This window comes from Tachysurus vachellii, chromosome 20 (genome assembly GCF_030014155.1).
Source record: "Tachysurus vachellii isolate PV-2020 chromosome 20, HZAU_Pvac_v1, whole genome shotgun sequence".
NCBI lineage: Eukaryota > Metazoa > Chordata > Actinopteri > Siluriformes > Bagridae > Tachysurus > Tachysurus vachellii.
The window spans coordinates 6731060-6756337 of NC_083479.1; the positions used below are offsets into that span (position 1 = coordinate 6731060).

The 25278-nt window shown below is 37.8% G+C and overlaps 1 protein-coding gene across 2 annotated transcripts; it reads right to left on the minus strand.

Annotated features, from left to right (window-relative positions):
* Positions 1 to 828: 828 nt before the first annotated feature.
* Positions 829 to 14856, minus strand: hapln1b (hyaluronan and proteoglycan link protein 1b). Of its 2 annotated transcripts, none has more exons than XM_060896292.1 (5): positions 14721 to 14856; positions 8610 to 8734; positions 2754 to 3116; positions 2126 to 2428; positions 829 to 1763 (listed from the first exon to the last, which is right to left on the minus strand). In XM_060896292.1, the coding sequence occupies exons 2-5, from the start codon at positions 8716 to 8718 to the stop codon at positions 1474 to 1476; spliced, it is 1065 nt and encodes a 354-aa protein (XP_060752275.1). In that variant the 5' UTR covers positions 8719 to 8734; positions 14721 to 14856; the 3' UTR covers positions 829 to 1473. The 2 variants fall into 2 exon arrangements, with proteins under 2 accessions (XP_060752275.1, XP_060752274.1); XM_060896291.1 differs by lacking the exon at positions 14721 to 14856 and adding an exon at positions 9231 to 9399.
* Positions 14857 to 25278: the final 10422 nt, after the last annotated feature.

The window sequence follows — 25278 nt, forward strand, 5'->3', positions numbered from 1 at the left end:
TCTCAAGAACAAATATTTAATTCCCCTCAAATATCAAAGGGTTTCACTTCCTCAATCTTTTATCAATACTATTGTCTCCGGTTTAAATACATAACAGCAAACTAAAAATTTATAGTTACTGTAAATATTTAAAATCAGCATGCTGAGAATGCCCTAATATCTTTTGTGCCATTGGATTTCAAATGTCATGTGAGTAACTTTAACATCTACATTTTGTCTGCTCTGCTGGAGATATGAACTTGTGCTCTTTTTTCTCCATATATTATAGTTCTTTTATTTTTATTTTTAATTGTGCAACTCAGTGAAAGTGTTGTTCCACTGACACAAACAGTGAAGTTGTTTTTAAGTTGAACCAACAATATTAACTGTTATATGAACCAACAGTGCATTTTTTGCACATTCCTTTGATCACACAGATAAAGCAAGTTCTTAAAAACTGTGTAAAATACACATGTAAATACTATATAAAAACATGCTACATAAATAAAATAAAATCCATGTCTAAATGACAGACTCTTTAATATCTTGAGGTAAAATTCTGCTTGCTGGTCACATAGAATGAGCCAATAAATAAATAGATCAGTGTAGTTTTTTTAATCCTAGTCTATGGACCACAATACTACAGTACTTGATGACAACAGTAAACATGTAATGGTCAATTTTATAAACATAGCATTTCAAAAAGATACACAACAATGAAACCATTATAGATTAGTATAATATTTCTGTCAAAACAATTACAAAACACTGCGAGTGTTTGGTTCTTCAGTATGACAGTATGCAGACTTTTATTTAGAATAAAGACTTTGAGTTTGACCACACATTAAATATATATATATATAAAAAAACAGCAACAAAACAAAAAAACATAAAACCTTTTAGCACCGTGTAAGGATGGTGAAAAAAATGTGTGAGAGAGAGAGAGAGATTAGATGAGATCAGTCAAAATAATGGCTAAATATTAGACTGATTTCATGTTTTATCATTCAATAAAAAATTATTTTACCCACCATTTCAATTATCTTTGAGTACAATACTACTGAATGACAATGTTCTTAAACGTATTTTTAAGCTTTCTGTCATATCACTACTGAGAGGCTATAGAGTAAATTGAGAGACTGAGAGGTTTAGTAAATTTTGTGTATCTGTATTTCATTATCCACTTACACTTTCTCATATATTGCTGCAGAATTCTTGTCTCTCCTAAAATGTAAATATCTACATAATATATGAGTAAATAACCTTTTCGTTTTACAAAAATATTTTTTGTATCCTTTTTAGAACATTTTTTATATTGGTGCTTTATGGAACAAACATGCTTCTGAGTTTTTATTATCATGTCTATCAACACCAAATACACAATGTCTTCTTAATCACCTTTATTATACAGTATGTGAAAAAGGTCACAGTTTTACTTATACTGAATCCTCTACACTTCCTTTGTGTATTAATTTTTTTTTTTTTTTGCTTGTCTCAGTTGTATCCTTTGAAACAGTAGACACCATAGAGTTTGTGTTTCTTGTCCGGGAAACCAGAGAAGCGCACTGCAGCTTCAGTGGGGCTACAGCGGCGACGTGGACGTGAGATGGGGTAGCGCACACTTCCGTCAGCTAGCCAGCCAACATCACAGCGATCGTAGCCCAGCAGCTTCCATGCTGCATACATTTGGCCTACCTTAGCAATCTGAGCTCCATCCTTTTGACATGCCAGAACTGCTTCATCATATGTCATCTTCAAAGAGGGCTTAAGATAGTAGAAACGACCTATAGATTTCAAGATAATGTACAAATATTCAGTGTTAAGATTTTAAGTTTTTGGTTCTTTACTTAAAAGCTTTGTTTTATGTCAAAATTACTTGGGATAGATAATGTGTATCTAAAGAAAAGTCTAATGTCTAGCTTCTTTTCGAAGCTAGACTTTGCAATGCAGGTTTGGTTTGGCATGACAATTATTAGGCTACTCCAGTTGAAAAGGCTAATAGTGTAAAACTGGCATAAATTTTAGCATAGGTAACATTTATCTCCAACTGAGAAAAACTGTATTATAATTTAATCAAGCAATGCATGTTTTTATCTTTCTTTTTAAGAAGTTAAAAAGTTAAAAACATACCATCATATATACAAACCTTTGTACATTGATGTGAAACAGAAGACATCATATCTGCTTTTTTCCTTGTCTTGCATTCCATAATTCCTTATGCCAGGGACAGTGTTCTTCCCTCCACATGGATCTCGAGGTTTGGTGATTGGGTATTGCACTGATCCATCACTAAGCCAGCCAGCATTGCACCAGTCTAGCCCTTCTCTCCAAGCATCATACAGCTGGTCAAAAGAGGCCACAATGGCATCCTGGTCTTGACAGGTTTTCTCAGCATCATGGAAGTTCATTTTATATCTGCCATTAGGTGAAAAATACGGGAAAACTACACCTGTGGAAAAATTTCCCAGTCAGTTCCTTTGCAAGACAGCCTTTCCAGTCACATATTATTAAGCAAATAATACCTGTTTACCACAATCTTAGGATTAGCCTGAACAATCTTAAATAATATCTGAATTTACCTAAACAGTTGCAGTGTACACAGATTAGAAATATCTTTGCAACAAAAAATATTTACACCTCCAAACTAATTACAGTAGCTTGATTCCCAACTACTAAGTGTACTGTAGTACTAACTGATTGTGAAATTAATTGTTAATATTTTTGCTAAAATATTGTTAAATGATTTTTTTAAATTAAATTTGGGACAATGTTACCTTGCAGATTGAGGGATACCACTACTGTGCCATCCTCCAGACCATCAATCACCTCACATTTGTATCTCCCATAGTCCTCCAGTGTTAATTCATTAATGACCAGTGATGCATCATTCTTACTGGCATCTTGTAGATGCACACGGCCATGAAATCTACCATAGCTCTTCTTATGGAAACCCATAGCTACAAAAACATCAATCTCTTTCAGATAATCTGATGTTAACTTAGTCCACTTTATCCTCATTTTGGGATTGGGGACACGTCCGGGGTTCCTTTGAAACATGCATGTTAGTGTTACATTGCCCCCCCGATGAGACACCACTTTGGCTTGTTCTGTTGTAACAGACAGTCCAGGCCCATTTTCTGAAAAACAGGGAGCATAAAAATCTTTAAGTTTTGAAAACAATGTAAAGCATTTACCATGTGTGGAAAGAGCATTTTTAGTTTTAGAGAACAGAGTACAAATGACCACATAACCAACATAGACATATAAAGGGACCCATCCTCCCAGTAATAAGATATGGTCAAATTACAACCCCCACACAAAATATCTGATATATTTTTGCTGCTGTTGTTGCACCCCATGTGACACTGAACAAAAAAGTTCCTAGGGTGGTCTGCCTCAACAGTCTACGAGCGCAATGTCAAAATGTTTGAGATGGAAAGAAGGTGGGCCTTACTATATGGTTGGAAGTGTGTTTTGGATTATTGTCTTGCTGCATGATAAAGATCCTCCCAATTAATTTGAATGTATTTCTTGATACCTCCATTTGTGGCTCATCTCTATATGTCGATAAAGGACAATCTGGCCTTCTGATTCTTACTGCTCAAGAGTGGTTTGCATCTCGTAATATGACCTCTATAAATCCTTTTTTGAAGTCTTAATCGAATGATGTATTGTGATACCTTTACCACTCTGGATTAGTGTTAATTTCGTCACCTATTTTTAATTTAGTCTTAGTCTTGTGCCAAATGTCCTTGTTAGTTTTAGTCATATTTAGTCATTCACATATCTTTTTTGTTAGTCAAGTTTTAGTCGACTAAAAGTCTCGTCATTTTAGTCTAGTTTTAGTCAAAAGAAAACTCAAGGTATCTTAGTCAAGTTTTAGTCGACTAAAAGTCTTTTAATTTTAGTCTAGTTTTAGTCAAAAAATTGTAGCTTGACCACATCTGTAATCTAAAGTAAATTATCAACTTAATGCAAGTTATACATGGTATTGCACACACCATTATTGATGATATTTGGAGCAATATTACATGTAATTGTTAAACTTGATTCCCTTACATATACATTTGCTTTTAAGCCTAATTATTAATTTTGATTATGATGTGATTGTGACAGAGGGAGTGGGAAGAGGTTTCAGGTTGGGGGTGCTGAGTTTTTTCTGTCACCACTTTTGAATAAGAAACAATATCAAGGCTATAAAACTTGTCAAAACTCCGCGAATCACAAAAGTATCAGTGAGAAGTTGAGAACACTCGTTTAAACAGTGCATACACTCGGACTTGACTGCACATCACATTTTTACTTTATTGATGCTGCTTTTAATCGTAATGCAAAGACCGGTCATCGGGACATAAGCTGTCATGTACAATAAAAGAGCCTGTACAGCGACAGGAAATATAATTTAACACAAAAAGCCTGCCTAGACCAGGGGTGGACTTGCGCTCGGACGAAATCTTTCTACGCACACACTAAACAGCGCGAAGCCGCGAACTCGTTCTGAATATTTTAAAGGCGTAACAGCTGATGAAAAAGCAGAGACAATTGTAGACGAAAATGAAGAGAGATTTTATCTTAGTTTTTATTTTATACAAAACATTTTCATCTCGTCTTTTTTCGTCAACAATAATGCATGTTAATTTAGTCTTAGTCAGCGTTTTTGGACAGTGGTGCAGTCTTGTCATCGTCTCGTCTTAGTCATGAAAAAAAGGTTGTTGACGAACATATTTCGTCTCGTCTCGTCTGACGAAATTAACACTACTCTGGATGTTGTTGGTGATGACACTGGCTATAGTTTTGGGGATTTTCTTCCTGTTCAGTGTCTAATTTTCAGTTTAATTTTCACTGGCTTTTTTTTTTTTCAGAAAAATTCTGAAAATAAATTTCAGAAAAGTTTTCACGTGAAACTGAAAGCTAAAACCAAGAGTAGAGTTTCAGTGCTCTCTTCTCATATTTATTTAGATCTTTAATCCAAATGTCTCCAGCCTACAGCATTAACAAATTTCTAATAGTTTCACATTTGCCCAACTGCTCAAAGTGGCTGCTGCCTGTGATGCTGGAGCAGTTTGTTTCCTGACTACCGCAGGCAGCTCTAAAGAACCACTTGGCAGCCCTCTCTTCTCCTGCTCTCTTGTTCTTCCTTCTCGTCTTCGATCTCTGCCTGTCCCTGTACGATGGTACTGGAATCTCAGATGGTATTAAGCAGTATGTGTGTGGATGGGTCCTGTAGCACTGTAACATGGTGTGAGTGGTGTGCAGCATTGGCTGTGGAGGTGCTGCTCAGGAAGTCATGGAAGATTGAGAGGGCCCTTCCCTTTGGATTTCCCTTTGGAGCAGATGTGGAATGAAACTCTTAGGTGAAAGTAACTGGTGGTCAGGGGTGTATATATATGCCACTCCTGAGTTTCCTGAGTTTCCTGAGTTACTTTATCAATCCTGATGTTCTACACCTGGTTAGAGTCTCATCACCCGGTGTTCACCCTGCCAGGGATTGATCTGCATGGTCAGGATGGAGCTGCCCGGAGACTGTCATGCCTTTTTTGAACCAACGTTGTCAGTCAGCGGTATGGTCTGGTCTTTATCAGCAATCAGGTCTGTGCTGAGTTTGTGATGAACCATTAGTTCCTCAGGAGCTCTCGGTTTCACTATTATAAGCTGTTGTAGAAAGAATATTATTTACATTATTTCCTGTCTAGTGTCACCCAAATGAGGATGGGTTCCCTTCTGAGCCTGGTTCCTCTAAAATGTTTCTTCCTCATATCATCTCAGGGCCATCACCTTCGGCTTGTTCGTTAGGGATAGGGATGTAATGAGATACCTAGAAGCAAATTATTGGGGATTAAACTATCCACTACTTTCTTTAATCAAATGCTTAATATTTAAGTTTGTAAGTTTGTTGTAAGTTTGTTATTATTTGCATAAAAATATGTGCCAATAAGTAGTAAGTATTTGTTGAGTTGGTCCAAGTCTGCCACCTTCCATCATCCCTGATCCAATCCAGAAAAGTGTCACAAAGACATAGAATACAACAGCGTTGATGGCAGAAACATTGTGAGAGCTGTGAAAACACCCTACACAACAGTCAGTGACATCACAAACTCCATAAGATATGTATATATAACAATCCACTATTCAAAGAAGACTTCGAGAGCAGAAATCTGGAGGCCATATCACAAGAAGTATCCACTCATTAAAAGTAAGAATTTGTACTGATAACTCATGGTAACTCATGGTGGTTGCAGCAGAATAAATTCAGAGGTCCACAATGACATTCTGTCTGCAACTTTACAGAAAGCTAGATCCAATATAATTGGAAGGAACTTCATCCTGCAACATACTACGAACATAACACAGGATTTCATCAGGGGAAAAAAGTGGAATACGTTAACCAACTTGAGAACGCGCTTCACCTTCTGAAGAGCAAAACAAAACAAAACAAAACAAAAAAGAGCAACTGAAAGCAGCTATGGCACACGCATAGAAAACCATTAAAAATAGAATTCAACAGTTTGGTGATGTCAGTGGATTGTTAACATGATGGGATAAAGAGTGTACTTTACTTTGACTATCTGTTCTTATACTTCTGCTCAGCTAACAATTTTGGGTGTAACCAAAGGTACAATGTTTTAAGTTTGCCTATTGAGCCACAAGAGCATTCCTAAGGTCAGCCAGTAGTGTCGGATGAGATGGCCTGGCATGCAGTCCAAAGTTACAATTCATCTCAGAGGTGTTCGGTGCGGTCGAGGTCAGGTATCTCTCCTGGCCACTGGAGTTTTTCCACACCAACTTTGGCAAAACATGTCTTCATGGACCTCACTATGAACAGGGAACCTCTTATGCTGAGACATGTTTGGGCCCCTTGTTAAGAAACAGTATCTAAAGCCACACTATGTGCGCTTCCAAATTGTGTCAACAGTTTGGGGTTTATCTTATGGCCCTTGAAAGGCTCACATATATACTGATGTGGCCTGAATAAACCCTTACTTTGACAACCCTGGTTTATATACTTTGGTACTTTCTAAAAAACTTCATGAAGAACATCTGCCTGTGGTCTGTTTTCATTTACTTCTATAAAATATATTTGTTGATTCTACCCACCACAATTATTTATCTGGTATTATTGAGGTTATTACGGTTATGAAAGTTATGGTGTTTCCACCATGTCAGCCAAGCAATGTAGCAGGTAAATGACTGATTTTAACTAAGGTTCTTTGTTAACTAGTAGGTATGTTCTATAATTCGTAATGATTCTATGGGCATTTTAAGCTGTCAAAACTGACGTGTGCTAAGAAAATATTGGAAAAAATGCATTGCAAAGTTTTAAAACCAGGCTGTGGCAGTACTCAATCTCAAGAGAGGCAATGTGGCCCTTTTGCTTAGCAATTATTTAACACTAAATAAACTTAAGAAATGGCAACTGCGAAAACATATTCTGACACCAGTCAATCAAACAAGGTAACTATTAATATTACATAAATTAATTAGTAATGGATTAAAGTTGTCGTGCAGAGCACATTTTCCTCTAATAACTGCAACACATTCATTCATTCATACATCTTCTACCGCTTATCCGAACTACCTCGGGTCATCTCAGGCGTCATTGGGAATCAAGGCAGGATACACCTTGGACGGAGTGCCAACCCATCGCAGGGCACACACACACACACACACTCATTCATTCACTCACGCAATCACACACTAGGGACAATTTTGCCAATCAACCTGCCATGCATGTCTTTGGACCAGGGGAGGAAACCGGAGTACCCGGAGGAAACCCCCGAGGCACGGGGAGAACATGCAAACTCCACACACACAAGGTGGAGGCGGGAATCTAACCCCGACCCTGGAGGTGTGAGGCGAACGTGCTAACCACTAAGCCACCGTGCCCCCCAACTGCAACACATTTCATGAAAAATAGGATGGTGGCAGATATAAAGAACTAAATATTTAATCTCATATAATCTTATGTCTTCTGAACGCAAAATCCAGATGACATTGTCTTTATTTAAAGTCTTCACCCAAATGCTTCAACCATGCAGAACACAATGTGTATGAAAATGAAACAAACTTTACATATAAACATAGTGCAGAACTTTCTGAGACATGTCTTGAGCACAGTAGCATTATTGAAGCACTGTCATTCCTCAACACAACAAAGCCTAAAGAGTATAGCAGACTTACCATCTTACACAATATACAGTCCTAGCTAATAGCAAGCTGCATGTACAGATATTGTCACATATACATCTATACATAGATAACAGATATGAATCTAATATGAATAAGAATTCAGATTATTTATAAATATGATGATTAAAAATATTTAATGTTTAATAAAACTTTTGCTTCCCTATGTCAGTTCATTTTATTCATCTTTGAGAAACGCTCTTTGTATCTTTTTAACATTCCAAACTCATTTAAGTCAAAGGTACATAGTCATTAAGTATGGCAAACATTGACCTTGTCCAGTGTGTGAGCTGCAGGATGTTTAGCAATTCTTCCTCTGTCATTAGACAGAGACTAATTTTACTTGTGATAAGTGTATGTTAGCTGTCTGACCAGTCTCTCAAGTGGGAATGTCCGCATCCATGTGCACTTCAAAATATATGGGAAATATTGATCATATGACCTACCTGGGATGTAAGTGGTCCTATAAGACTCGTAAACCTTGTCAAAGATCTCTGCATAGCACATGGAGAGGAAGGTGAGGAGAAATAGAGTGTTCATCTTGATAGATTGCATTAGTGCCGTTTCTTCACTACAAATAGACAGAACAGCATAGAGTTATTCCAGCAATTCCCGTTTTAACATAATATGAACACTGCAAGTCCAATAATTGACATTTTGGTTCTATGATTATTAAAGAAATTATTTTTTTCTGATCCTCCAGTATATTTCTATCTGCATTACTTCAAGGTAAACCACCAATTATTCTTGCAGTGCAGAGCATGTTTTCTCCTGCAACACTCATTTCATGCAAATCATAAATAGGATGGTGGCAGATATAAAGAACCAAATATATAATCTCATATAATCTTGTGTCTTCTGAATGCAAATTCCAGATGACATTGTCTTTAGTTAAAGTCTTCACCCAAATGCTTCAACCATGCAGAACACAGTGTGTATAAAAATGAAACAAACTTTACATATCAACACAGTGCAGAACTTTCCGAGACATGTCCTGAGCACAATAGCATTATTAGAGCACTGTCATTCGCCAGCACAACAAAGCCTAAAGAGGGTAGCAGACTTACCATCTTACATAATATACAGTCCTAGCTACAGTAATAGCAAGCTGCATGTACAGATATTGTCACATATACATCTGAGCTAGAAAGGTACAGACTCTGTACACGCTCTCTCTCTCTCTCGCTCTCTCTCTCTGTCTCTCTCTCTCTGCAGTAATTCTGCTTGATCCTTTTTTCCTCTTCATTCATTTCAGAGTGCTGACGCACTTGCAGAGTGTGCCAGGTAGTAGTTCTGCAGTCAGCAGAACAAAATTGTCCTCTCTCTGCAGAGCAGCCCCCACCAATTCACCCCAGACCAGGCTGCAAATAGTCATTAGGCATACCAGGAATCCACCAATGATAAGATTAGGGAGAACGAACACATGTCCTTTTCTACAGCAGAGATATTTCAGCATATACTGTCTAGATTATATAAATAAAACCATACAAAACCTCCAAAAAAGAATAAAATAAAAACAATTGAATAGAACAAATCTGAAATTCAATACAGAAATCATATCATAAAAACTTCATATCAAAACTTCAAGATGCTTTTTTTATAATCATATGAGCTTTATAATAATTAAATGAGAAGTAGGGTCACCTGCCTATATTATAAATAATATAAATTATTATATAAATAAACATTTTTACTTTATATAAAAATACTTTAATTTACTTTTATATTAAGAAATTATTAAGTCATTAGGAAATACATACAATTCTAATATTTAAGGTCCATTACCATTTGCAATTAAAACAATTCCTATGTACTAGATGAAAAATCTTAGACATTTATAGATCTAAATAAGATAACAGATATGAATAAAAAATCAGATTATTTATAAATATAATGATTATAAATATTTTTGGTTAATATTTTACGCTGTCGCTTTTTTTTTAACTTCCCTATCTCATTTTATTCATCTTTGAGAAACGCTCTTTGTATCTTTTTAATATTCCAAACTCATTTAAGTCAAAGGTTCATAGTCATTAGGTATGGCAAACATTGACCTTGTCCAGTGTGTGAGCTGCAGGATGTTTAGCAATTCTTCCTAAATCATTAGCATTCATTTTACTTGTGATAAGTGTATGTTAGTAAGCTGTCTGACCAGTCTCTCATTTGAAGATCACATAAATAATATCACAAACAATATAACTTTCCTCTCAGAAATATTGCTAAAATATAAGATGTCACTACATGATGCAGAAACACTAGTTCATGCATTTGTTACCTCTAGGTTGGATTACTGTAATGCTTTACTGACTGGATGTTCCAGTAGGAGCATAAACAAGCTCCAGTGAGTCCAGAACACAGCAGCTAGAGTCCTAACTCGAACCAAAAGATACAAACGTATTACTCCTATCTTATCCACACTACATTGGCCTTTCTTAGGTAAAGGAACAGATGTGGAGGGTTCAAGGCCACAGAGTGTTTGGTTAACTAGGATGTCTGAATGCTGTCGCCTTACCTCCTTTGCAAGTCGCTCAGGTTTGCAGACTGTGGACTGGTAGGATGCTTTACATCCCAGGAAGTCCTCAGGACTGTGTCAACTTCTGGCTCTCACTTTTAGTTATGCTGTTATAGCTAGTCTTGCCAGAGTCCCTGTCTGCACTTTGCGCATAATTTACATTGTACATCACATGATTACAATCATACCTAATATTTTTCTCTTTTTCTCACCTCTCTCTCTCACAGAGAACACATTAACTTAAGCTCTTGAGTAGAAGCTCTTTGTGAATTGTGCTGCTACCACATAATTGGCTGCATATTTGGATATATGGATAAGTGCATAAATAAGCAGGTGTACAGCAGTGGTCTCTTGGCCTGCCATTCTACAACTAGAAAGCTGACTTCATCTCAGGTATATCTTCCTATTATTCTCTCCACTTTTTGGCACTAACTGAGACCGGGATCACTCTACAAAATGTTTCCATCAGCTGCTCTTTTTTCTGCTTATGTGTTTACTCATGCTAAAGTAGTATCTGGAAGGGCTGGTTGTACAGTTGCTGTTGTCCAAGAGATTTTGTTTCAGACCTCTTTACCTCACATCTCATCTTTTGAATATCATCCACCTATACTGACCTCTCCATTCAACCTTTTCATCATTGTCATCTACCACTCTCCTGGTCCCCTATAAGACTTTCCACACTGTCCTTGGAGACTTCAACCTCCCCTTTGACAAGTTCAAGAATTCTTGCCTTCTCCCCTTTCTGCATTATTTCTCCCTGACATTCAACAACTGTGCTTACAAAAGGGGGAAAATGTCTTGAAACTGGTCTTCAGAAATCCCTCTCCAGCTACAGAATTCAATGGTACCCCACTCCACATCTGCAGATCACCACTTGGTATACTTCACCATCACCCACCATATCTGCCTATGTCAGCTATTAGTACCGCTCTTCCACTTACCAAAACATCCACTCTATCTCCCCTTTCTCTGTAGCTTCCTGGACCATATCATCCCTTCCTGACCCTGATTCCTTTTTCCTCCCTACTGCTGGAGTTATCCACAAACACTTTCCTTAGCCTTGGAACTCGTCTGCCCTCAGTTTTTTAAAATCAGAGAAATTTAGTACCCAAATCCTAGATACTAGCTGTGTTGCAGAACAACTGAGGAGAAGCAACAACAGCAAGGACGTCTGCTAAGACTATATTTTATAGGGAAAACAAGCAAGATCCTCACAAGCTCCACAGCAGGTGAAGGTGAAGGTTCAGGAGTGGCCATCACAGTCTCCTGACCTCAATGTCATTGAGCCACTTTGGGGAGATCTCAAATGTGCAGTTTGTGCAAGAAAATAAAAGATTTACAGGAACTTGAGGCATTTTGCCAAGAAAAATGGGCATGTGGTTTTGGATTTTGTTTTCCCTTAATAATAAAATCCTTAATATGAAAACTGCATGTTGTGTTTACTTGGACACCCTATGAAGGCCTGTATGGTTTTTTTCCCCCATATTTGGACATATCAATTTTAGCAATACTTAGAGATTCATGTATTATAAATGAACAATTACAATTTTAAAACAACAATTTTAAAACTTTCTGTTAAATGTAATTTAAAAAAATGCAATTTATGATTTATGGTGAGTTATAAATTAGGACATCCCCACATTTTTTTCATCATATTTGGTACAAATGATTATAACATTCTTACTCAGCATTTTGAAGGAAGCTTTCCCTATATAAAGCTCAGGCATTTACTTTGGTGTGCTCCTGACTGTTAAAGTAAGAATGAACGCCATGGTGAGATTGAAAGAGCCGTCTGAGACCTTAAGAAAAAAGATTGTAGCAGCTTATGAGTCTGGTAAGGGATTTATAAAGATCTCCAAAGAATTCAGCCATTCCACTATCTGGAAAATAGTCTACAAGTGGAGGACATTCAAAACAACTGCTAACATGCCCAGGTCTGGCAGTCCAAGCAAGTTCACCCTGAGAGCAGACTGCAAGATGCTATTAGAAGTCAGCAAAAACCCTAAAATGTCATCACAGGACCTACAGCAGGATCTTGCTACTGTTGATGTTAATGTGCATGCCTCTACAATCAAAAAGAGACTACACAAGTTTAACTTTCATGGAGGTGTTCAAGGAGGAAATCTTTGCTGTCTAAGAAAAACATGTAGGCCATGTAAGACCAGGACTTCTGGAATAATGTTCTTTGAACAGATGGGTCTAAAATGTAATTATTTGGACACCTGAATAGAGTACATGTTTGGCATAAACCAAATACAGCATTCCAGGAAAAGAACCTCATACCAACTGTGAAACATGGAGAGGTGGAAGTGTCCTGGTTTTGGAATGCTTTGCTGCAGCAGGACCTGGCCAGCTCACCATCATAGAATCCACCATGAATTCTACTGCGTATCAAAGGGTATTTGAGGAACATGCAAAACCAACTGTGAAAAAATTAAAGCTGAAGTGGAACTGGACCCTGCAACATGACAATGACCCAAAACATACCAGTAAATACACCAAGGACTGGCTGAAAACTAAGAAATGCTGTGGGGTAACTTGAAATGGTCTTTACATGCAAGAAACTTCTCAAACATCTCACAGCTGAAAGAAATCTATGGTGAGTAGTGGGGCAAATTTTCATGTCAGAGACTGGCTACAAGAAGCGTTTCACTGAAGTTATTTCAGACTTTCTCATTTAAAATGTGCACACGTTCACACACACTACATATATAACATCTATATAAAAATATGCAGAATAAGGTGATTGCAAATTTAAGCAGACATGAAAAGCAGATGAATGCAAATAAATTAAAATAAATTTAAAAAAAGGAGAATTAAAGAATATCTAAATATTGGTAAGAAGAGAAGAGCTTCTAGTAGTTTGTATGGTGTGAGTGTTGTGAGTATAGGCAAAGTATTTCAAAGCTGTGAAGCTTATAATCGTACTGAGTGATTATTATCTCCATCAGCTGGAATTCTATGATGGCACATGGGTAGAAACTGTATATAATATTGAAAAGGTTACGTTTTCCTGTTATGTACTTTGTTATTTTCCTGATATCTAAGCAAACTAAGGGAAGCATAAGGCTCAATGTTTCTTCAATGAAAAATCCATTCATAGATTTTTTTTCTTTACAAAGATCTTTACAAATGACAAAGAAAGTTCTGTTGGAAAAAGGACCTCCACCCTGTTCCTGTGTAAATGGGTTAGGTTCACACCAGAGTCCACCCATCCTGGATGTCAGTTAGAAGTCTGTAACGTCATCCTCGTACCACCTTAGCGCACACAAAGACCTCTCAGTATCACTGAATACTGCACAGCAAGAAATTACTTGCTTCAATGCTGTGTACATCCAGACTTCTAGTCAATGCTTCTTTCAGTGACTGTATGTAAATCACTTAAAAAATAAGTATTACTCCATAATAATAATAATAATAATAATAATAATAATAATAATAATAATAATAACAATAATAATAATAATAATAATAATAATAATATATAATAATTTTTTTTTTGCATGGCACAAGTCGCACTGCAATGTGACAGTCAACAGTTCTTCCGTCTTTTCTAGCCTTTCTAGTGTGTCTAAATTAAATATCACAATCTCTCACAAAGAAGAGGACATTAACCTCACTATATATCATTATTATTATTATTAGTAGTAGTAGTAGTAGTAGTAGTAGTAGTAGTAGTAGTAGTAGTAGTAGTGGTAGTAATAACACTATTATTATTAGTGTTTTATTTATTTTATTGACATTTTTCTCACTAGCACAGACCTGTTCTGCAGTTCTTACTTTCTCTCAGTTTTTAGCTCATGAGCCCTTGGGGTCCACAAACATGTTAGCTCTCCTAATTTAATTGCTGTTCTCTTTCAATTAAATTCTACTGATTAAACGACAGAACGACATTTTCCTCAGGCGATGTAAATAGTGAATTTAGCTTTTCTAAGCCTGTTGAAAAGTTGACAAACCGCGCTAGCTTTAAAAATGGCCTATATGCAAATCCGAGCAAATAAACAAAGAGGATGAAAGTGAGAAGCCGTATATATATATGTCTTACCTCGACAAACAGGGAACTTGCGTCTGCTGCTGTACAATTTCTGAAGCGTTTTGTTTTTTACTCTCGCCTACGTCACAAGGTAATGACTGAAAAAAGCACACATCGCATTGCGTAGACTACTTATAATAGACTTACCATTCATCCTTTTTTACATTTGCCTCCACCGGAGTTGAACAGACTCGTGACGGCTGATGACAAGTCGTATTCATGACGTCCAATCAGACCCTTGCCTGTCTGCACGAGGGGGCTCGAGGCTGTTGCATGGAAGCACGTTACATGGGCACCAGGTTGCAGTATGTAACCTTTTAAAATCTGGCCAGTTGTTTAATCAGCAGTTGCTTCAAATTATTTTGTTATCCCTTTGCCAGATTTTAATGATGTACATTAACAAAAGCCCATATTGTCCATCATTATTATGATTAGGAAGTATAACAGGAGCTTTGTTCGCTGAACATTTTGCCTTCAGGGGAAATGATAAGCTGGAGGACTAAGACTGAAATCCACTGAGTCAGGAAAACTAACTGTAGTACATACACATATACAGTACCATACTACACCTCTGAGACTTTGGTACATTTCAAACAAAAATGTTTTGAAAATGTATTAATGAAGGTTATAATATAAATAATAATAATTTATATTGTATGTAAAATCTTAAATGTTTAAGAATAAGCCAAACAAACTTTAATTTGAAAATAAATAATAATAATAATAATAATAATAATAATAATAATAATAATAATAATAATAATAATAAAACAGAAAATAGGATTATTTCATGTTCTTTCTCAAATGCTGGTCCAGTTTAAACTCAACATGTGCTGTTTAAGGGCATATGAGTACCAGTACTGTTCACAATAAGGCTGCACAAAGACTCCTTTTTGAGGATCTGAGCAAGCAGCACCGCTGGAGTAATCATAGAAAACGGGTGGGGGAGCAAGCACAAGCATGTGCTCTGAACGATTGCTTATGTGGTAGTTTTACTTGGAAGCACAGGGTGGAAGTTCTGCTATTAAAAAGCAGGCACTGTATGTTGACTACAAGGTTTGATTCATTTGAGAAAACTTGACATTCTTTACTTCCTACTTAAAAATAGCAATGAAAGAAGACAGATGTTAACCTCCAAAAAAACTAATTTTGACTTAAAAGTTAAGCTTAAAGGTTAGTAATTAAATAATAGTTAAATGAAAACTGTCATAGAAAGCAACCAAAATATCTGTGAAATTTCAATGGACAAAATTAATAGTTATGTGGGAAAGTAATCTGATTTGTAAACCATGTTTGCTTATTAAGATAACATTCTCTGTAGGCCTGTGCACATTTGGGATTTGTTCATTGTTTTTGGGAAAAGCAGTTAGCAGTGAGCTCTGCTTTTCACAACATATTCCTGTCTTGAGGGTCTGAAAATTTTTACCAAATGCTTATGTATTCATAGCATTTTCAATATATGTTTATATCCCTGTTCCTTATCAAGTTGAGGAGTTACGGTAAAGGGCATATCAAGAGATAAAAGGAAAAAGGCCCATGGCACATAGATAAACATTTATCTTTTTAACAATGGTAAGAAAACTTCCTAATGCTCTATCTCAATGTCCTCATGTTGGCATGGTGTCATCCACCCTGATAAACTTTAAAATAACCCAGTACACCATCCCCCTAATTGTATATCAGGCAGCTACAGCTGTGCACTTATGCATCCTTGTCAAAAGCATTTGTTTTTGTCCTGTCCCTGAACCACACAGTATCAAGCAGATCAAACTTCTTCTTAAGTGTCTCACATTATACCGAATGCATACACAATGACTTAAAATCTCAGAATCATTGCACAGTCCCAACTATATCACCTTTAGTTCTTGCAATCTGTTGTTTTTGGATCTAGTGTTGTTGATTTTTTTTTGGTGTCACAACACAAGTGATCACCAAAAAATAACTACTTCCAGGTTATCCCATGTGATCACTGTCTATCAGGTCACTGTGATTTTAGCTGTAGTAAGATATATTTGTTATTTTTTGGCAAGATACAGGCTGTGAGGACTGTCAAAAATAAGCAGAGGTACAGTATAAAGCAAATATTGCTCTATAGCTGTTTTTATACTCTGTAGCACCAAGACTCATATCATGATTGCTTTTATCCAAGTAGACCATTCACTGCAGACTGGTCTTGCAGGTGAAAGTGGAAGACCCTTTTGGAATTTGTGAGCAAAGTGTTTACAATGGTCAAGTTAAATCTTTTTTGGGAATTTTTGAGAGACACTGGACCTACTGAGTTGCAGCAAGAAAATTCTGAGCTGTGCTTCTTCCTAGGATGCTAATTGGGTATCAGTATTGCATTTGCTTCACATAATCTAGGATTAATAAATGGTTTAAAAACAAGAAACAAGATATGCCTACAAATGAAAAACAGTCATTGTTGAAGATGTTTATGTGACAGTTAAGGAAGAAGTCTTGGATGACTGTGCTTATAAGATTATGCTTCGTAAAGAACCCCAGCACAGGAAAATCTGGTGTATATTTTGCATTTTTTTAGTAGCTAAAATTTTCGTCTCATTAAATTCAACAGAGAAAAGAATAGTTGAGATGGTGAGAAGATGATCGTTACTTAAGTAACAATAGGAGCAAACATATATTGTGGATGCGCCACAGCCATTAAATCTAACTAAATAGTGAGAAATTTTTTTATTCATAATTTAAAATTTAATTGTTTGACTATTGCTGTTGTCTCAAGTGATTGTGTCACCAGCTATTGTTTTTCTTGTTCAACCTGTATGAGATGTGGGTTTCTCTGTATACCACAGGTATCTTTATTTTTCCGGACATTCCAAAAAGTTGTACCTGCCATACAGTACCTGATGTTTGTGCAATGCCATTGACTGATTTTTCCTCTTTTCTCAGCTTCAAATTAAAAATTTCTCCCAAAGACAACTCACTGAAGTTTATGATGGCTTATCCTTTTAACAACAAATGCAGTCTTCACAGGTGAAACTAAAGGTTAAACCCAAAAGTAGATGTTCAGAGCTATTCTTTTAACTCATGAGATCTCATCTCTTGATCTCAAACCCAAATGTCTTTACTCTGCAGCAAAACAAATGAATTGGCTTTGCCATTCCTGTAGTTTCAGGGGTGAAGCTTTGATTCAATTTCTTCATTTGTAATTCATGATTAAATTAATTCAGTTCTGATGACTGCCTTCACAACAGTTGATTTAATGCTATGAGTTTGAATAGGAGTTTTTGTAAGAGCAGGCTAACTATTAACTTACCTGCATTGCTTACATTAACCTTAAAAATTAAATTGGCCACATCGATACTATATTAACACCCTGATCAACAACTCACCATAATTATATTCACTGCTTATCATAAGTACTGCATTATCAGAACTGTCAGTCATCACATCATCTGTACTGAATATTACACACTACTGCTGCTGTATATTGTAGAAAAAGCATAATATTGCACAATATTGTTATTTGCACGCCCACACTTTATGTGCATAACTGATCGTTCATATTCTATATTCATATTTTATATATTTTATTCATTCTATATTCATATTTTATACTCATTCTGTCTATATTGTATCTCAACGTGTTCATTGTTTTCTTGTATAGTTTGTATAGTATAGTGTTATTTATGTCTGTACTTTTGAGAGTCACAAACTGCTGGAACCAAATTCCTTGTGTGTGTCAACACACTTGGCCAATAAACCTGATTCTGATTCTGATTCTGAACCTTAGTAGCTTGTTGGCTAGTTATGCTAATGTGGAGCCTAGCCATGTTATTTAACAAAAATATGAAAAAGTTAGTTATAATGTACAACTAGCTATCATACCAATGGACTACGATGTTTTGTTATGCTTGCAGATACAGTAGCTAATGTCAGTTAGTAGTTGTGTAACAATTAGCTGTCAAATACAATCCTGGCTATTAGTATTTTTAGTAGTTTTTTGTTTCGATGATCAAAATTCTAAACAAGGTGCCTGGATCTGATCTGTTTCTTTTTTTTTTTCATTTCTTCACATTGATTCAACCCAAAAATAATCAGTCCTATTTGTAGGAACATTAAAAATCTGGATGTTTCGTCTAGGAGTTGTTGTGTTAAATCTATTATGAACTCAGATTTACCCTAATTCAAGAGTTGCTCAAGAGCTCCTGGTTACACAACTCCAAATGACTGTATATGACTGTAGAAAGGATACTATTTATAATCACACTGTCCGGTAAATGCTGGTTTATAATCACACTCCCTAGTGTAAATAATGTTTTAGAATTACACTCTTCAGTATTACCCAAATGAGGATGGGAATTTAATGAGGTTTCCTCATTAGAGGTAAATATTAATATTAATTTAAATATAAGTCTAATATTAATATTAATAAAAAAAATTTTGTGTGTACTAGGAAGACATCCTCATTTTCTTCCACTCTCTGGAGGATCACATTCAACGCACCTTCTCATTGCTCCAGCGACTCCTCCAAAGCCATCTGTGTGTGAAGGCTAAGAAGTCTGAGTTCTGCATAAATGAAACCACCTATATGGGATTCATACTCTTGGCTGGGAGCATGCGGTTGGACACTGACTGAGTCGTGAAAGACTGCCCACTACCCACCACACACAAGCAGCTACACCATTTCCAACTTCTACAAGAGATTCATTCATGTACACTGTATACAGCTCCATCCCTGCCTCACCTCCACTCACAGTCCATTTTCCTGGATTTTTTAAAACAAGACATGTCTTCATCAAAGAGTGGAACCACTGGTTTTCAGGAGCTCTCGGTTGCACAACTGCAAACTGTTGTAGAAAGGAGATTATTAACATTGACTTTTACTGTCCAGTGTCACCCAAATAAGGATGGGTTCCCTTCTAAGCCTGGTTCCTCTCAAGGTTTCTTCCTCAAATAATCTCAGGGAGTTTTTCCTTGCCACCATCGCCACCGGCTTGCCTTTAAGAGGAGGATCTGCCAAGCCACTTTCAACCTGAAGACCCCTGCTGACTGCCTCTCAGGTCAAGTGTTCCTCCTGGATCTTCCTTTTCTCAGGCGCTCCAGTGGTGCCATAATTTATGTTTGATCTGTCACCCGGCCATTTCAGACCTGCAGCAATGTTTCTGGTGGGTTCCAGGGCTCCTACTGCTGGTTATCTTCATCCCTTGCCAGTTTCTCGCCAACCATGGATGCACATCTCCCTAAACTTTATTAGAGGTGTACCTCCTCAGCCAGAAGCACACCCATACTCACAACAGTTCTCCAAGATGGTTCTCACTGGTTCTCTAGGATGGTTCACTTTATGCCTCTACCTAAGTTATTGTCTGCCAAGGATAGTCTTGCTCCAGCAGGTTCTCCGGCTCCATGGGATTCCTTGCAACATAGTTTCAGACCGTGGCCCCCATATCACCTCTTTTGGCAACAAGTTCTGTCAGCTCTTGGGTGTCTCCCTCAACCTATCGCCTGGTTTTATCCCCAGTCCAATGGCCAAACCAAGCAGTTAAACCAGAAGCTCGTGACTAGCCTCCCCATTCTGTGTGCCGATAACCCTCCATTCTGGAAGACAGTGGCAGTGTGTATCAAACACCCTAGAGTGCTTTGGATCCACCCCATCTTTTTTCGATTCAAGCACATTTAAGCTTGCTCACTGGTCAGCTGTCAGCTCATGCTGTCAGCTCGCACTAATCATGCTTTCATGTCTGTGATGTCAGTTATGGGTGTGTGACATCAATTCCAGGTCAGTGATCATCTTGGGGAAGCACTACCAGGGCAGCCACCATTTTGTACCAGGTGGAATGTGTTCTTCACCAGTTGGATGATCCAAGATGGCAGCACGGCAGTAGCATGCAGCGGCCACTCCGGATACAATATGGTGCTGTTTGTGTTTTTTAGCCCGAATATTTGTGGTGTTTATGTATATAACTGCCAGAAGTTAGTACAATGCAGAAATCGTGTGACAACCAACCTGCATGATGACATGGCTCAGCGACAGAGTTCCGGATGCTGCCATTCAGCTAGATAGGCTCACCTCATTTCGTGCAGACAGAAATGCAGCTCTGTGTAGTAAGGCTCGTGGTGATGGTGTGTGTGTTCAACATGATGGTGTGTGTGTTCATCAACATGAAATGGTGCAAGAACTCTGTGCTTGTTTCTGGTTACTGCTCATCGTTAGTGGAGATTGTGACTATTAGATGATAGTCACAATGCTAAACGCGCTAATGCTAAAGCCACGATATGTGCACTCTATGAGGCTATTAGCGATCTGCAGAATGTTCACCCCGTCGGACTGTTTATCTTCGCCGGAAATTTCAATCATGCAAATCTCAAATCAGTGATCTCTAAATTTCATCAGTATGTGGACTACTCAACAAGAGGGGAAAACGCTGGATCTTGTTTACACAAACATTCCTGGCGTGTATCATGCAGGGCCCCGCCCCCACCTTGGCAACTCAGACCACATCTCTGTTATGCTAATTCCAACATACAGGCCACTCATCAGACGCTCTAAAGCAAGTGAAAACCTGGCAAGCAGGAGCCACCTCTGCTCTTCAGTACTACCTTCAGTGCACTGATTGGAACTTATTCAGGGAGGCTGCAACCAACGGCAACGCCGTCAACTTGGAGGAATACATGGCATAAGTGACCACCTACATTGGCAAGTACATTGATGATGTGACCTTCTCCAAGACCATAACCACACGCTCCAACCAGAAGCTGTGGATGATTGCTAAAGTGCTTGCACTGCTGAAGACTAGAGACCTAGCCTTCAGAACAGGGGACAGGGCAGCCCTAAGAACAGCAAGGGCCAAACTGTCCCGAGCCATCAGAGAAGCAAAGTGCACACATGCCCAGACAATTCACAGCCACTTCCATGACAGTATGGACACCCGGCGCATGTGGCAGGGCATACAGGCAATCAAAAACTACAAGACAGCTTCACCTGCCTGTAATAGCAATGCCTCCCTCCCAGATGTGCTGAAAGAATTCTACGCTCGGTTTGAGGTGCAGAACAACGTAGCGGCAAGGAAGACCATCCAACGATCAGGAACTCATGCAGCGTTACCCCAAGGAAGGCAGGTTGCTGAGGGAATGCACGGAACAGTTAGTGGATGTCTTCACTGACATCTTCAAACCTCATTTCCCTGAGCAGCGCTGTTGTTCCTGCATGCCTCAGGACATCCACCATTGTCCCTGTCCCAAAGAAGTCCACAGTGTCCTGCCACAATGAATATCGTCTCGTTGCACTCACACTCATTGTTATGAAGTGCTTCAAGAAACTCCTCATGTGGCACATCAAGACTCAGTTACCACCCTCACTGGACCCGTACAGTTTGTGTATCATCCAAACCGCTCCAAGGACGATGCCATTGCCATGGCCCTTCATTTAGCCCTTACCCATCTGGACAATAAAGACGCTTACGTATGAATGCTGTTCAGCATTAAACACAATCATCCCTCAGTACCTGATTGCGAAGCTGAGCCTGCTGGGACTCAACACATCCCTATGCAACTGGATCCTGGACTTCCTGACGGAGACCTCAGTCAGTCCGGATCAGGAACAGCATCTCCAGCACCACCACACTGAGCACTGGAGCCCCTCAGGGCTCAGCCCACTGCTGTTCACCTTGCTGACTCATGACTGTGCAGCAATGCACAGATCGAACCATATCATCAAGTTTGTCGAAGACACGACTGTGGTGGGTCTCATCAGCAAGAACGACAATTCAGCATACAGAGAGGAGGTGCAACAGCTAACCGTCTGATGTAGAGCCAACAACCTGTCTCTGAATGTTGATAAAACTAAAGAGATTGTTGTTGACTTCAGTAGAGCACAGAGCGACAACTATCCGCTGAACATTGACAGATAATCTGTAGAGATCGTCAAGAGCACCAAATTTCAAAGTTCATCCAGTGGAGAACTTCACCTGGTCACTCAACACCAGCTCCAAGAAAGCCCAGCAGCGTCCCTACTTCTTACGAAAAGCCCATCTCCCTCTGCCTATTCTGACCATGTTCTACAGAGGGTCCATTGAGAGCATTCTGAGCAGCTGCATCACTGTCTGGTTTAGGGACTGCACCATCACGGATCGCAAGACCCTGCAGCGGACAGTGAGGACAGCTGAGAAGATCATTGGAGTCTCTTTTCTGTTTTGCACACTGTTTTTGCTCTTTGCACATGCTGTCTCACATTTCAGTTGATTGCTGTTTTGCACAATACTTTACAATAATTTATGTAAGTGCTGCTATAATACTGTGTTATTCCAGTATTTCTGCACATGCAATATTGATTGAATATACAGTATTTACACTGGTCAACGCTGTTTTTGTTTTTTGTGTATTGTCTTTTGTGTAATGTCTTGTATTTTTTGTCCTGCACTGTCTTTTTGTCTTGTCTTGTTTGCACCAGGTTGCACAGATGCACATTACATGGCTAGGACTACTTACTAAGTCCTTAACACTGTCTTTGTTTTATGTAGCACCGTGATCCTGGAGAAATGTTGTCTCATTTCACTGTGTACTGCAACAGATATATATGGTTGAAAGGACAATAAAAGCTTCTTGACTTGACTTGACTTGACTTGAGATGGTCTTCTTAGTTTGCATTGCACTCCTGTTAAGTCATCTGGGATTCGTTCCTGTTTCTGTTCTGCCTGGATTGACTTTACCTGTTTTCGGTTCATGACTTTGTTTGCACTGTCACATTTCTGCCTGGTTTTGACTCTACCTGCTCACCTCCTGCATGCCTGGTTTGACCCTGCCTGTTTCTACACTTATTGTCTCTGCTTGCCCTACTGTACATTGCTCTGCCTGCTTCTGATTCACATTAATTGACCCTGAATTCTACCTGCCCTGTGTTGCTCTGTCTGCCTGTGATTTGGATTATTAGACTTTGTATGACTTTGATTTCTGTCTGCTCTGCATTGCCCTGTTTACCTGTGATTTGGATTATTTGACTGTTTGCTACATTGGCCTCTGCCTTCCCTGTACTGTGCCTGTGCCCATTAAAGACTTTGAACTTCTGTCTGTGTTCTGCATTTGGTTCCTCACCTGCCAGTTCTGACACAGAGTGCGCAATATGGAATCCATATTCAGAGTTTAATAAAGAATATACAGAGCAAACACTCCAAAGTGGTTATGGAAAGGGCAACAAAGAGGAAAAGTGGCCAGGGGCAGTTACCAGTATATAACATTTTATATAGTGCATCTCTCAGAGAGACAATGTTGTGCGTACATGCCTTTTTATTAACTTTTTTATAAACTGTTTTTTCCAAGAAAGATCAACTTTGGAATATTTGCACAAAAAGAAGGAAAGCATGCCAAATTAATATTCATAATGTGTTTCTCAGATACGGTAAGGATAAAAGCAGACCAAAACGCAGGGATAACAAGTAAAAAAACACACACTTTATTAACAAAAACAAAGAAACAGACAGGGAAAATAAATACACGATCACTAGAAACAAGAAACAGCAAACCATGAAACAAAAACCAACACACAAAAGACCAGGACTCAATCCCAAATCAGGCAATTAGGGAAAAGTCAAACATTGTATTTTATGTTAAAATTGAAACATGTTTTGCTTTGTCAAATGACAGATGTAGCAGAATACAAAAATCCAATAAGCCATTTGATGTTTAACAAAAGACTTTAGTTAAGTTATAAGTATTTATTTTTTGATTCTCATTCCCCAGATTCTGGCAAAAAGCTGTACAAATCAATTGTCATACAATGGTTTCAATACAATAATATTCATAAATCCAGATGTAAATATAATAAAAGGATCAGCTATATAAATCAATAACATTTGAGAGTATTTACCATTATTGGATGATAGATGCAAATGTAATCAATACTTCACAACAGAAATTATATTTGCTTGGATTTTATCTAAATGACAAGTTACTGCACATTCATCAAATGTCTTTGTGGCGTAAAGCAGTAGTTTGACACTGTCACTAGTTGGCACCTCTAGAGGGAGCTCTCTCTCTATTGAGGGAGTAGTTGAAACATTGAAACCTCCATTTGAATCAGTAAAAAATAAGTGAACTTCTTTGTTTATTTCATTACTTTCCTTTTCCTTTGTTTTATTTCATTACTTTCATTACACCCTATTTATACACATCTATTTTCTGCATAGTGTCTCCTTTTTAAGAAAAACAGTGAGGGGGAGCAATTGATCTTAGCGATACACCAATATAGGATTTTAATATCAGTAGATCAACTAAATTGTTACGTTGTTATGTTTGTTCACTAAATAAATACTAGGATACTTAGAAATATACTTAGAAATATACTTTAATGTCTTTTAAGTGCACAGATTAATTTTAATATTATTTTATTTACAATGTTTTTAAAATTGCCATTTTATGATAGTGTTTATTACCAAAATGTTGTAACAAAATTCATGAAACACAAAAACTATTACATAAGAGCTTCTGTTATAACTTTGAAATTTTATTTTCCATTTTGTTCCTTTCAGCATGCTTGTAAGCCTTTAAAATTGTTAACTTTAAATTGTTTTTACATTCAGCTTGTTTAACTGGTTTAATGTGTTGAGTACAGGATATTTAG